General features: G+C 45.7%; 1 protein-coding gene and 1 pseudogene across 1 annotated transcript; one reads left to right on the forward strand and one right to left on the reverse strand.

The window, feature by feature from the left end:
- The first annotated feature begins 6,140 nt into the window (after positions 1-6,140).
- Positions 6,141-7,839, forward strand: LOC135368579 (uncharacterized). Its single transcript, XM_064601999.1, has 7 exons — positions 6,141-6,279; positions 6,586-6,684; positions 6,815-6,964; positions 7,031-7,069; positions 7,158-7,205; positions 7,267-7,332; positions 7,637-7,839. Exons 1-7 carry the CDS (start codon positions 6,141-6,143, stop codon positions 7,837-7,839), a joined length of 744 nt encoding a protein of 247 aa, XP_064458069.1.
- Positions 7,840-9,109: 1,270 nt separating this feature from the next.
- LOC135368657 (putative nuclease HARBI1) lies at positions 9,110-10,586 on the reverse strand (annotated as a pseudogene).
- Positions 10,587-15,462: the final 4,876 nt, after the last annotated feature.

Genomic DNA, 15,462 nt, shown 5'->3' on the forward strand with positions numbered 1-15,462 from the left:
CGCAAATTCGAGGAAAAGAAAGATGTGCGCGTGCTGGTGCATCACGCTGCGCACACATCGTAAACTTGATAAACTGATAAACTTGATAAGCCCTCAACATAGCTTTATCAGAATGTCACTGGAAAGACGTGTGATTTGTCGCTTTTGTGTCTGAATGCCAGAAGCGTAAAAAATAAAGTTGATGATGAAAAAATGTCTAGCTGGTGAAGATGATGCATAATGTAATCCTTCGTGTTCCCTATTCTCGGGGTTTTTACATTATGCATGAAGTTGATGATTTCTGTGCGCTTTTGTCTACGATAAGTCCTGATATAATTATGGGATGTGAATCATGGCTTGATGATTACGTGATTGATCCCGAAGTGTTTCCCCCAAGCTATACGGCATTTCGAAAGGATAGAAATAGCCATCGTGGTGGAGTGTTCATTTGTGTACGCAGTTCTATGCACGCTGAGGAAATTCAGATTAATTTTGACAACTGTGAGTCTGTACGGTGTCGTCTCTTGTCGAAAGGGAAATCTATTGCATTGTGTTCTTTTTACCGTCCGCCAAGCGCAGGCGAAGAATGTTTGAGAAATTTGTGATCAAACTTGATCAAACATCTTTTACCTCTGATGATACCAGATAAAAAGGTTATCTAAATGTATTCGTAACGCAATTCGCAAAGAAAAACGGTCATATTTTACAAGACTTAAGTTGAATTTGGTGGGCAGTTCAAAGCTATTGTGGAAGTACATAAAATCTATGAACAAGGCACCCATGGGCATTCCTTCAATTAAAACGCCTCACGGTCTTATTGATAACGGTCTCGCTAAAGCTTGCACCTCAAGTAAGTATTTTCAGTCTGTGTTTCGCTCCCCTGGTGTAGCTTCACACCCTGAGTAGAACGTACACATTGCAGAGCCCATGCCACCTATAACCCTGTCGAAAAACGGCATTTCATATTCACCGTACGTACGATCTGCGCATTTAAAATCCATACTGGGATGGGTGTCTTTGGAGTCTCGGAGAACGCAAGCTCGGTTGGAATTTCTCCGTGATATTTATTTCGATCTTTCTGGTATTCCTTCGCGTAACTACTTGTTCCCTTCTAATTTTATTTCTAGACGCCTAGATCACGTACACAAGATTGAGCCTTACCGTTTTAGATCAACAATTTTTCAAAACTTTTTTTGTTTTTTGTTATAACGATCCCGGATTGGAACAGCCTCCCTCGTGACTTAATTCATTCTGCCTCCAGGGACATTTTCTTGAAAAGAGTGCACGAATTTCTGTTGCGTTAAACGTTGTAGTCTTGTAACTTGAAATGATGTTCATTTGTATGCACTGTTATGTTCTCCTCTCCCCTACATAGTGCCACTCACGTGGAATTGCAGGATACTTGAAATAAATAAATAAACTGCTGACAACGGAGCGAGCTTGAAACAAATGATTCCTCCAAGTACCCGTACCATACAGTAAGGATCGAGCCCCCCCCCCCCCTTTACAGCCGCCAAATGTTTTGTGACACTCGCACCCTTTGTTTCCTACCCACCTCTAGAGGGGTTATTATTGCAAGTGTAGCTTTGACATGTGGCAGCAGCGCTGCTTGCACCATACTCTGAGTCACGAAATGAAACGCATCCATACACCACAACTTTAATTTTAAGATTAGGAATGGAGAGTTTCACTAGGCATTGGAAGCTGTCATGATGCCTTTGTATTCATAATGTTACGTTACAAACATCATGCAGAAAGCATGAAACAGCGAAAGCAAACAAAAACGAAGTTAAACTGCGCGAGAGCTCGCGGCTCGTGATGCCGCCATAGGCCATCTATGGTGAGCTAGAAGAGCTAGAGCTATGGTGAGCTAGCTCACCATAGGCCATCCACCGACGCTGTTTGGTTTCTTAGGCGGCACGGTGCAAGGTTCTGCGTTTCACGCGAAGGCACGTGACTCGAAGCAGAAGAGCTTCTCGGATCTCCACAAAAATCGTTCCGCAAGGCGCGCAGCGAGCGTCAGCGCATCCATGTAAACAATCTTACGTCACCGGGTGCCATTTCCGCGACCAAGCGTTCCCATGCATTGGATAGGCCGGTAAGCACACCAGTCCTTCTAGCTCACCATAAGCGAGGTCCACGAGTGCGTGCGTTTCACAAATGAGCATCTTCTTCTCATGCTGGCGATGCACCGAAGGTCACACAGTCACGGGAAATACTTGTGTCGTTACGAATCCTGTCTTCTTAGTCACTGTATTTGAAAATGCGACAGCGCTCGAAAGTGTTCCTCAGGCGTTAGCACACCACAGCATTCCAGTTCCGAACCGGCTAGAATGTTCGTAGGTTGATACTTTATCGGGGAACAGTACATGGCAAGAGTCACTATAACTCACGAACAAACCCGAGAATTGCTCTTTGATCGTTGTGGTCAACCGACATCGGCGAGACGCGGAGACGCAGCGACCTTGCTTGGAGTTTCCCGCCTGGCCGACTACCAGCGAAAAGTGAGAAACTATTTCGAAACTTTGTCAACCAATCCCGGAGCGCGCAACCTCATTCGGCCAATGGGCATCCGTCATGATGCCTGACGAAGTAATACCACGTGACTATGACGTGGCTTTATTTTTCTACTGCCGCGAATGCGGGGAGCTATGGAGGCACAGGGGTGGCATTCAATGTATTGCTCCGTAGACGAAAGCGTGCTTTGCGAACACAATGCATCCTGGACAGGTCCTGGTCACACGTCACGGCAAACGTCAAGGCACACGTGACCTTAAAGATGGCGGCGCCCGTGATCGGCGGCCAAGCCGTTTGTAAACAATGCGGTTGTTTTTTCTGCGCAACGTTTTGGATGTCTTTCGATCACGGTAATTATTTTTATCCGATAATCTCGCAGTAAAACGCGAAGTTTTGCACATAAGCCCTCGTGCTGTTGACGACCTCCAAAGATGTGATGACGACCGCGCGTTAAGACTCACTGAGCCGATGCGATGTACCTAAACTAAGGAGAAATCGGCTACCATGTTGCGGAACAAGCAGCGCATCGTTTACGCTGGCAAAATACGTTAATCTCTTGGTGTTACGACGACGGAAATATGTCGGTAAGTGGCAAAACGACATGTAAACAAAGTCACATGACCTCAAAATGACGTTTTATATGACGTGCGACAAGGACAAGATGGCAGTTTTGCCAAAAGCACCCGCTTGAGGGTAGTTACAACAATGGCGGGTTTGTGTCACCCCTGTGTATAGAGCAGGTCCCCCAAACTCACCTCGGAAAAGCGTGCAACGAAGAAGGCCGCCACTAGATACCCCACTGTTGCCGTTCCGGATCACTAAGTTTAGCGGCAAAATGTTTTGTGGTTTCTGCGAATGAATATAGTCTTTATATGTCCAAATAAAACGCGTATAACAACTTTCTCTGTCGTGTTTCACTTTTTGGTCCCGTTTTTAAACGTGTTGAGTGATCGGAAGGATCTAGTGCATGGCTGCGTGCATCACATAGCGTACGTGTCGTACCAGGCGCCGCAGGCGCTGCAGTCGTCCATTTCTCCTTCGGTGACTTGGCCTGGCTTGGATTGTGCTTCAACTGGATCTTTAACGCGCTACAATCCACGCAAGCCAACGCCTGGTAACAATGGGGTATCTAAGGGCGGCCTCCGGCATTGCACGCATCGGGATAGGAACAAATACATGGGAAAATGGCGACCTTGGCGGACCTGGTATGGAGGCCTGGAAGCAGCCGCCATCTTGCTTCGCGATGCCAATGCCAATCGGTCAAGCCGACTGAGAGCGAGCGGGTCGTTTGAGCGAAATCACGCGTCCTTCAACTAATGCCCATGCGCGACAGCGGGATCGGACGTTTCATACGCGCTAAAATGTCGCTGGTTCCCCTAATGACAACGGAATTGCGGAAGGTCAAGTAAAAAACACAATGTTTGATAGGAAGGGATGGCTCTTGTGTAAAGTTAGGTGCTTTTAAGTTGCTGCAAGCAGTGTGAGCTGCTCTGGCGTATGTCCGTCACCGTCATGAAAGTGTTTAGCTCCTTTGTACTCTTGGAGCGGGTTGGAAACTCCAGTGGCCAGAACCGTTGCATATAATATGCTAATAATAATAATTAGGCGTTTACATCGCGAGACAACTAAGCGCTGCATATCAGAGCAACAACAAAAGACGTTGGGCTAGTTGGTATACTTAAGTCATTATGGAATGCGCACAAAAGACACGGACGAAGGAAGAAGACTTGTGACTTGTGTAGGTGGCGCCGTGGCGTTCCGGGTGTGTGTGTGCTACTGTTTGGTTTCATTGGTCACGTTGAACTGAGTTGTGAGTTGCGCGTGTGCTGTTCCTCTTCTTCCTTCATCCGTGTGTTTTGTGCGCATTCCATAATGACTTGCATATCAGAGGTTTCCTGTGTCGTCATTCTATTATCTAGTGTCCATTGGTTGAACACCCTGCCCCTCCCCTAGAAACGCTTTGCCCCTCTTGGAAAGACCCTGGGAACGCCCATGACTACAACCGCAGTATTTCTTCTGGCCAGTCGCGTTTGCATACTTCGGTGATGTTGGATTTGAGGAGCACCTGACGGTTTTTTCTTCTTCTTCTTAAAGGAAAGGAGCTGTTTTGAAATCACATGACCTCCTCCTACGTGAAGTGAATTCATTTCGGAAGGCCAACTGTTCCAAGGAGCTGTACTTTCAGCACGGCAACTTTTTCCAAGAGATTATATTAAAGGAGCAGTCTAAGACCAGGAAAAAAAAAGAGAGTTTTTGATCGTGATGGGATAGCGTTTTCACGCACGAAATATGAGCGTAGCAGAAACGTATCGCGCACAGCAGTCGATTGATTCTCACGGGCGCGGGTCGTTCTCAAGACTGGGAGGTGATGGATTCGAATCCTATCACATGCTGTGGTGTCTGACGTATTTCCGGGGTTGTCCGAAAACTTTCCGGACGAATGTCGGCACAATTCGCCCCGAAGTCGGCCCAGGACGCATACTACCCCCTGTCCCCCACTTCTTCCTGCTGTACTCTCTCCATCTGTCCCCGTCTGTACGCCGCTTATAGACACAGTTCTTTCGCGGCGTAACACGGAACCTGTTCGACACTGCGATTGGCTTATCATACATTCGGAGCCGTTACCGTGAATGTCTCCCGATCTAAGTGTTTTTTTTTTGTCTCGTCGTTATTGTACACTTCTTACAATATCGATACTAATTCACACCAACCCATGTTAGGAACACCGCGGAGTAACAGTTCTTAGACTGTAAAGTATGTGACTGGCGATTCTGAGTGAGCAATAATAACACGATTGCTGTCGTGAATGCAATGTGTGAATATAGGGGAGGAAACATGTCTAATACATAAAGGTGACCCAATCTACTACAGCTGCCTCTGCATTTAGCAAAGGACATCGATCACGTGTAGCGACCATGAAGTTGAGGAATACAAAATGGAACGGTGGTGGTGGTGGTGATGGTGAAAGGGCTCGCCGTTATCGGCCTCACTGAGGTGGGCAACGTCACGACTAACGCACGGAAGGAATGTGCGTCCTTGACCGACTTCTAAGGGAACTCTGCCGGCATGTGTCTGACAATGGTTAAAAATTGGGCTGTTCGGTAGTTCATACTTTAAAAGCGATAAAAAAACCCGTGCCGGGAAACAAAGAAAAAGACCACACAACACACAGCGGAGACTGACGAGCAAAATTGTGCTGCTAACTGATCCAGTAGAGGAATTTATCAAAGTTGGTAACAGGAGGGCCTCTTTATAAGCCGTGCTTTCGAAAAGATAAAGACACTATACACAGGCTTGAGGGTGAAAAAGGGTAACCTTGCAGAAGCAGGCGTTGCTGGCTCAGGTTATTTAAGAAGCAGGGGCCGGATTCACAAAGACGAGCGTAAGATTCGTTACGATGTCGCTGTTTACGAAGCGCGTAAGAGAAAGTCGTAAAGTGGGTTCACAGCGCGAACGTTGTGGAGAGAGAAGCATTCAATCACGCAAGTAGGCGAGTGGGTGGTTTCCGGTCACATTCAACAGCGACACAAGAACGGCGGTGTCCGAGAGTATGCTATTGCTATAGCAACTTGACTTATTCTACCAATGAGAGCCCGTCTCCCTCACGTGCTTTGTTGTAAAGCTAACTTACGTTAGTTGTCATGATGGACGGTGCCGATAATGGGAATACGGGGACAGCGGGACCTCCTGCGAAACGCGCTCGGCGGCCGAATTTTAGTGAACGGGAAATTGAAGCCCTGGTAGCAGGGTATCAAGTGAACAAAACTATCATCGATGCCACTGGTAATGGCCCACAAGGATCCCTTGCGAAGAGCAAGGCATGGGAAGCAGTGGCGTATCTAGGGTGTGGCAGGTGTGGACAGGTGCCATGGGCGCCAGGTGAACAGGGGCGCCATTATGCGGTCGGGTGTGAATGTGCCAGGTCGGGCACTCAACCTAGCACATTCATAAATGATCTAAAGCACCCGCCATTAGACAGGTTGTAGTGTGAAACCTAGTGCGGACCACACGAAAACGCATCCCCAGGGACATCATGTTAAGCATGTTGCCATGGGCGCAGGTAGCTCTAGATACGCCACTGATGGGAAGGGATAACCGAGAGCGTCTTCGCTGTGTCAGGAATCAAACGGACGACGGCAGAGGTTAAAAAAAAGTGGACGGACTACAAAAGCGCCAACAAGAAAAAAGGTAAGGATTCATTCGTTGACCGTATATACGTATAGCGACAGTGATGTGTACAGCTTGCGGAGGTACGTCGGTGAGGCATGCTTTTGAATATGCAATAGTTTCGGTTTACAACTCGTGCTTTGTTAAACAGGGGCAAGCGTTATTCGCAGTCTCGGAAGGACTGGAGGTGGTGCCGCCGACGTGCCGCCCCTTACACCACTTGAGGAACGAGTGGTTGGCACTTTGGACACCAGCACAGTTGCCGGCATCGACGGCAGCTTCGACATTGGGGTAGGAGGACGTAAGTTGCGTTTGTTAGATGGACTTTTCACTACCTAACATGGTTTTTCTGTACTGTGTGCTTTAGCTAACGTCGTACTCGACTACGACGGCATGCAGCGCAGGGGTAAGTGACGTGCCTATGCGGCTTGTGAGTGACCGCTCATACACGCATTCGTCGTACATTCTCTACACCCCACGTGTCCTTTTTGCAGGCTCCACCTCTTCTACTACTGCATCAGTTTTGTCTGAGCCCGTTGAAGGTATGTAATCTAAAGTCTGCACTGTACCCACCAACCATTTGTGTGATGTGTGTATATGCAGCACCTGAGGAAGAGGCAAGGGTGCACCAAACAGACACTGCTACGCCTTTGGCTGCACATCACAGAGGTTAGCATAATTACATAGTATGCCTGCACGTCACACTGTCTGGTTGGTGTAATACTGAGATGTATTCGATGCCGAGGCAGGGAGGAGACCATTAGCAGGAACGGAATTTATTTCGCACACATATCACAGATGCTTTCGAAAATGCCATCCTAGCAAAAATTATTATACATAGGATGCCAACATCATCATTAACTGAACTGTGATATTCGAAGTTGGAAGCTCGGCACACTGAAATTTTTCGCACCAACATGATCCATATCTTCTCTTATTGCATTATATAGGATTTTCATTTTTTTTTGTTCAGGTGCTTCCCGTTCCACGTCGAGGGTCAGCAGCGCAGAGGATATTGCACAAACCCAGCGAAAGATTGAGGGACACCTTGCAGCACTAGTCGACATATTGGGCAGGATTTTAGCCATCCAAGAGTACAAATATGGTGTAAAGACGCTTCCTGCAGGAGCTGCCCAAGTAAACAACAGAAACATAGATGAAAATGTTACATTGTAAATGTGTACTACTACTCACACAGCAAACACTAACACAGTTTTAGTAGCGGAACAGGAGTAGGGCCACCCCAGTGGGGGCACTTAGGACAAGTAATGGCCGGGAGTGTTGGGTATTCCACTCTTGGCAGATGGTATCCCAGCATGGAGGAAGGAAAAACACATAGAGAGCAGCAAGTTTCTTTGCTAGTGGCTTTCCGTAACCGATCTTTGCAAGTAATTGATGCTAACATGGGATTAAAGTGGTAGGTAATATTGCTACATAAAATTGAAAGCTATATTTGTTACTGGTCTTTTAACGTCTGATTCAAAGATATCCTTCATGTGAGATTGGATAAGGCACACATCGATTACCAAAAGCCACAAGCAAAGAAACATACCTCCCCTGCTCCCTATGCATCTTTCCCTCCTACATGCCGGGATGCCATCTGATAAGAGTGCAATGACCGACACTGTCAGCCACTGCCTGTCCAGGGTGCCCCCACTAGTGAGACCCACTGCTGCCCTGCACCTTGAAACTGTTGCTGCAACATTGGGAGAAGTAGTACTTCGTACAAGCTGTATATATTCTGTACAGTCCAGCCATGTATAAAGCTACCATCCACTTACTTGAAGTCACTTCTTTTAGCATGTGTATAATCGCGTGACTGCACAAACCAAGAGGGGACAGCATTGCAAAGGGAGGGTGAATAAGTTAGTCTAGCAACATTTCGGCATCTCATTAGGTTAGATGATGTCAGTTGGTGAGAAGAATGTCCACAGGAATTAGTGCACGAGAGACTTCATATCATTTATAACTAGAGCCTGAAGTTTTCAGGAAATGCTTTTTTTTTCAGATTTGGAGGACAAAAATTGGGGAAATGAACATGTACTCTAACTTCATGCGAATTGAGGTGGAAGAACTTCCAGTATGCTAAATTCGAGGAGAAATGAGGCCCTACTACTCACATGAACTGTACTGGCTTGGTACAAATGGTGATATGATTGCATTTGTTGCTAAACTAGCTAGTGTGCATTCCTACAGGCAGTTCATTAAGGGCAATTTGCTGGGTAACGACCAAGTTGCACCCTAGAGAGGCAATGTTCAATTCAAGGAAGAAACGGGTTAAATTCTCAAAACTTCAGGCTCCATTTATAATCGACGGAAAAGTTTCAAAGTCTTTATCTGCTGTGCCACATCCTGGAAGTACCTCCAGCCAGTGGGGCGGGAATGCTGCAAAAATAGAGTTCACTGTACGATGGGACACTCTTGCAGTTGTTGAACATTTCTTGAGCTATGTGAAGACCCGTGCCACCAGGCAGTCTCGTACTGAAACCCCGGAAGGCATGTCTCGCACTCCCGACTCCTGTGGCTCTTCTTCTTGTATCTCTGGAAGGAGTATGGCACACACAGTGCTGTATGTAAAGGTATCATTATGCTACACTTTTACACACACAGCCAAAGGATGCTGCTTCTGTGAAGGGATCAAAGCATCAGCACTGTGTTGCTTGCACAAAAGTTACGTTGTATGTTAAAACTTACCAACAGGGTCAATCAAGATAATATTGTGGCGGATGCAGTAGTTATGCAGGACACTGCAGGCCACAGTGATGCTGCAGCATGACTTCAGAGGGTATAGAAGGCACCCTCCCGACTTGTCAAGACAGCGAAACCTGCTTTTCAGCAAGCCAAAGGTACGCTCAATAACTTGTCGGGTTGAGCGATGAGCCTTATTGTACTTCTCTTCTGCGGTAGTTGACGGTGCCTGGAAAGGTGTCAGCAGCCATGGCTGTGCAGGGTAACCTGAGTCACCTAGTAGTAAGAATAAGCATAATCATTTAATGCGATAGCTACTGGAATGCGCTTACCTAGAAGCCATCCTTCAGGCATTCTGCCTTCCTTAAACTCGTCGTGCAAGTTGCACATAGACCAAATAAAGCTGTCGTGGCTGCTTCCTGGCCACCTAGCAGTGAGTTGTGTAATTTCGCAATCTGCATTGCATACTGCTTGCACATTCACTGAATAGAGGCCCTTCCTGTTGCGATAGGCTGCACGGAGCTCACGCTTAGGAGGTTTGACGCACACGTGTGTACAATCGATGCACCCAAGAACCTTTGGAAACCCGGCAATGTTGAGGAACCCTGGGGACATCAATAGAAGGTCACATTAGAAATGGGCGAAGGTGATGTTAGAAGTAATATATTTCTGTACGATCATGCGTGTGCTGTGATGCTTGTGGGTCGTTCAAACATATTAGAGAGAGACAACTTTTTGCAATAATTTACATCCTTCGCAAAAATGAAGTGCGCATGTCGTGTAGCTGTGCCTATCAAGCATATCGTTACTGAACAAGAGCTTCGAAAATTACCTAAAGTTGTTTTGAGGACTTCAGGCGATGTTCGTGGGAACCTTATTTGCTCGTTGGCCAGTTCGACGATCGCTTTCGTCACCCCATTAACTATACGGGATGTGCTGCTCTGGCTGACAAACGCCACATCCCCGACGACTGACTGGAAACTCCCGCTGGCGTAGAAGCGAAGCGCCGCAAGCACTTGCACATTTACTGGTATCGCATGGCACCGTGCTGTTGGACGCCGTAAGGCTCGAGCCAGTATGTTGCACAGGCTCTGTACTGAAGCGCGTGGGAGACGGTAGTATCGTAGGAGATGGCTATCCCGTATGCTTTCCAGCACTGTCCTTGTCTTGAAAACGCGTTCACGGTTCAAAGTCCTCCTTGACTCAATCTCCACGGCTGCTAGGTACGCCGCCATCTTTGCTCGTAAGACTGCTCGGTGGCTCTCTTAGGATTTCGTTGTAACTTGCAAGAAGTTTACGACGCGCGCGCTTCGTGAATCCGCTATTTGTCGTAACTTTTCCTTACGACAGACTTGCGAGAAATTTTATTGTAAGATGCTTTTGTGAATCCGGCCCCAGGTCTGTCAATAAAATCTTGTTCGTCAGTCTGTGCTGCGTGTTGTACCGTCTTTTTGTTTGTTTCCCGGCACGGGGATTTTTATCGCTTTTAAAATACGACTGAAAGCCTCTGAGGAAACCCAGGAAAAACCCATGTAACATATGGAACACAGAAAATATATGGTATTTCACAGCGACACATGAGCCTTACATAGTGGCCAATCTCCCTCTGTGGTTCACCGTGCGAGGAAGAAGAAAGGGAAGAAGGTGGTGCAGAGCAAGGCTAGACGTGTGCCCACATTTCCTCTACCGAGCGCGCGTTGCTGCAGAAACATCTGCATGTACTTAAGGGTGTCTAAAACCTTTGGAAATCTACAATAAACATTAGAGATCAATTGAAAAGTATGCTGCAATTGAACGAAGGGGTCGCATTACCAAACCGCTTTTTGTTTGTTTTCTATCAGGATTATATAAACTGGCTGGACGCTGGTGCAATTTAAATTTGGATCACGTTACATTTTCCAGCATAAGTATATACTACTGAATACAACAAGCCCGCATGATACATCCGATGCACAGTCCAGTAGTATTTATAAGGGACGAATCACGCCTCGGCAGAAATACTTTCAGCCGCAGATCACGTCACGAGAATGTTCTCTTTCCAGGCTGGCGGGCGGCGGACGTGGCGAGTAATGCAGATATAGCGATAACGCACCGAGAGCGCCTTTCAAGATGGGCTGGCCAAAAACGCTCATTTTCTTGTTATTTTGGTTTCTTCAATGACCTTCCTTTCCCACACTCGAGCCAACCAAATTTTCCGTACCTGCGGAGGACAAAATCTGTCAACCGCTACATTTAACCGGTACATTCCTTACAACCGGCACCCGCCAACTGGTGATTTCGTTACTGTCCTCCAACACTTTCAAGCGTTCCTCACGTTTGTGTCATTTCCTAAATATGCAATGTACATAGGTGGCGATTCAATAGTAAAAGTAGATCATCCCAGGAATTTCAACCAACTGTTATCATCATACGGCTTTTCCAATGTTGTGTGCGATCCCACAAGGGTTACGTAGAGGATTTGCTCAATGCTGGATCTCTTTACTGCAAACAGTTATATGCAATAGTGAAAAGTCAAACGCAGTACTGTACAGAGCAAAAAATAAACCTGTATCCTGTCCTGTGGATGGCGTGTTATAAAGTCAGCGTATTGAACCTGGCAATTTCGTTAAAGGGACCGAAAAGTGAATATAAACCTATCGAAACTTTATGTTCAGCGAAAAGCTTGAACCTTCAAAAGTTGAAATACCAAAGAACTCCGCTGAAATCGCTGTAGTTTTTCTGTAATCGAATTTTCCATAATTCCATGTCCAGGGACCTAGTAGGAAACCGAGCAGTCTGTCAACAATTGCATGACCCTGCGCAACATGTCGAGGACGCATGTAACACGCGCACTTCCGGGCGCTAATCCGGCGAAAACGAAAATGGCAGTGGGCATTTGTGACCACTTTCTGCGTGGAGAATGTCGAGCCTCTTAAACATGAGTGCGCTGGAATTCCGCATTCGAGAACTGTCGCTCACACAGAACTGTTGTTCGTGCGTTAGCGTGGTGGAAAGTGTGTTCTTCGTAGCAGAAGATTCCTCGTCCAGAGATTAGTCGGAGTCACATTCGTCCTCAGCAGTAGCTCACCGTGCCGTGAACATGGACTGCTTTGTGAAATTTCCATGTATCAGGGAGAAGCACTTGTGTAAGCCGAAACAAGCGCTGTTTTTTCGTCGTGCAGGTGTTCATGTGTGAAATGCAAACCGCCGGATACTACGGATGGATACTACGGTTTTTGCTGCCGAGAGGTAGAGAATGCGCGTGGAAGGCAGACAGAGAATTGCATCAGAACTAACGAATATTTCGAAATACTGTGCCTTGACACCGAAGTACTGCAAGTGTCTTTTGCATACATCCGAGAAATCGAAGAGTATGGCAACATCAAGGCAGCGCCGTGTGGTCTTTACGCGCTACTTGAACGGCAAACTGAACGGAAAACCCTTATTTCTGAAGGGAATTCCGTTATACCACCTGTCTTCCATTCACAAGAAGTATATGGGGTGCTCCGAGAAAATACAATAGAAAGTACTCCACTGGATCTCGATCTGCGCCATGCATGCAATTAGGAATGCTTTCCCATCAGTGGGCAGACTTGTAGAAATGTTGATGTCAGCATATTTTCATTTCGTGCTTGCTGCAAGTTTTTCTCATTGCTTTTTCTTTGCTGTCACAGCATATTCTAATTACTAGTTTGTTCCTGGAGGGTTAAGTAACCTGTGGGCATAGATGTATTTGTAGGTTATACTCTGTCTCAATCGTATATCTGAAGAGTAAGTAAGATAATTTTCATTAGTGTCATTCAGCTGAACTGCGTTTTAGTATACTTAGTGACCACGTTTCCAAATGTCAATTAATATTTGAACCAAGATTGGATTTAACACTTACAAGTACTCTGTTTAGCAAAACAGAGTTAATTAACTGATTCATTTTCACGTCACCAACTAACATTTGTAAAGAAGGACTTGAGGGCTGACTTCAATTATTATTAACCCTTGATCTGGGTTCAAAGTTAACCATGCACCATTGGTGTGCAGAGTATTCAAAAATGGCTAAATAATTTATTGCATAAGTTCTCTGCTATTGTAATTGAGATGTACTTTTGTAAAGTGCTTTTGACAGCCCTGCAAATTGAAACTGGCTTCAGTGTACACTACAAATGCATCGTAACATTTAATTGAAATATAATATAAAAGCAGAAGCAACATTCTGTCACAACACAAACTATATCTTTCTTTTTCATTGTCCAGAGATTTAGGAAACAGAGTAGGACTTCCTGCCCCATGATGTTTTGACGTACGTGATAGAGTTGTAAAACCTGCAACAAAATAAACAAGAGACGTATAAACAGTTTTGTCTTTTGCTTTTGAATTTAACAAACTAGTTATATTTTACCATTTGTTCACTTTTGTATTCTCTGTTGGTGAAAAGATAACAGGAACAATAATGCTGCAGATCAAACAATGACCTGTCATCTTGATGAAGATGAGAACATTTCTTCAGGCATGCTAAGTGAGACAAAAGAAGTGTACAATGAAGGCATATATATGGATGTTACCACATCGTGTAGTTTCCATCCAAAAGTAGGACTAGGCAAGGTTGTTTGGTAGTTGTTGGTAGGTTGTTGGGATGTTGATGTGCTATACCGTTATAGCGCATCAATATAGATGACAGAGTAGACATCGTGATGGCTGCAAACTCAAGTGAAGATTTATTCAACAGAACAAGAAACCGAAAGCATGAGTAGAGAAAGGCAGTGTCCACGCAGTGTATGGTGAACCACACTAATCTCTGAGAAGGTAGGATCGGAAGAGAGAAATGACAGTTGCGTCCGAGATAGGGGGACTCTCCAAATTTAGGACCAATATGATGTGGTAACCTTGCATGGCTCACTACAGCTCTGACACACATTGAAGAATTCCAGCAGTGGGGCTTCAAAGACAATGAACGTTCGCTGTTTCATTGGGCATTCAAGTGTAGGGGATGCATCTGTAGAAAATTAATTAGCGTTCCTTAGTCATAAAGTCATAACTACACCTCAACAGGAAGTATTTTTGTACCCTTCAAACACGCTAGTAGTACTCATCGGTTTCGTCTCCTATTGTCGACGTCATACTAATGTTCTGCACCTGTCCAAAGACTCCAAAAAATGTCACAAAGTCTGCAACACGTAACAAATCTAGTGCTTCCATCTGTGGACTTTGCATACCTGCTTTCAGCTATATCTGTCATGTCAACTTGAGTGCCTAGATCACACACACGAAGCAGTCTTGCGCAACTTCAACACTGGAAGGCCCCTAAAATTAAATTTGTTGATATTGACAATGTTGAGTACGGGACAAGTAGGATAACATAAGTTAAATGGAATTAAGAATGGAAGTTAAATTTATACATGTATGACGTCTGTACGTACCTAAGACGTTGTGTTAAACTCGTGACCTAGGTGAACCAAAATCACTGGGTACTGAGCATCAGTGTGCTTCGTTACGTCTTCGCAATTCGCCTTCTACGGCATATTCGTAGTCATCGGCAGCAAAATGAGCTCAGCACACACGACACGACTGCTACATCTAATAACCGAGTGTTTCGAACCACATTCGTTTTCGCGCACTCTCCTGTTGAATCTTGTGATAGAAAACGCCCGCCGCCGATGGTGAACGAACATGATTTTCGCATCCCCCAACACCAAAACTACACTAGGCATATGTAGGTCTCTCGAATAATTGACATAAGAGCCACGAACATGTCATTCACTTTCTGCTTCGCGCGACCAACATGACCACCCACGACGTAAACAATAAACGCGATAACACAGATGACCTTGCAGATGGCGCGCCGGATCGTAGCGGCGAAGTAGCTGAATGCTTTATTAACGTAAAAGCTATGGAAGTGAGCGTCATTTTTAAAATGGCGTTTAGCTGTAAGATTATGTGCGTCAACTTTGTTCTCTACAAAATTAACTCCCACGTGGTAAGGGTTGACCAATCCCTGGGAGCCCTGGACCCGAAACCCAAGTTGCTCTTTTTCGCCGTTCGCTGGCAGCACCGTCCATGTTCCGGCAACCTTCAACATTTTTATACGTAAAGAATATGCCGAATTGAGAAGTAATGCTTTCTGTGTCTTATCAAACAACG

Source organism: Ornithodoros turicata, chromosome 1, assembly GCF_037126465.1.
Source record: "Ornithodoros turicata isolate Travis chromosome 1, ASM3712646v1, whole genome shotgun sequence".
In the NCBI taxonomy this organism is placed as follows: Eukaryota; Metazoa; Arthropoda; class Arachnida; order Ixodida; family Argasidae; genus Ornithodoros; species Ornithodoros turicata.

What these genes read in the sequence shown, in the direction of transcription:
- LOC135368579 (XM_064601999.1), top strand. Translation starts at nt 6,141, where the DNA reads ATGGACGGTGCCGATAATGGGAATACGGGGACAGCGGGACCTCCTGCG. An exon ending in TTTGTCTGAGCCCGTTGAAG is followed by an intron (nt 7,206 to 7,266) that starts GTATGTAATCTA and finishes GTGTATATGCAG; the next exon opens with CACCTGAGGAAGAGGCAAGG. An exon ending in TTTGGCTGCACATCACAGAG is followed by an intron (nt 7,333 to 7,636) that starts GTTAGCATAATT and finishes TTTTTTGTTCAG; the next exon opens with GTGCTTCCCGTTCCACGTCG.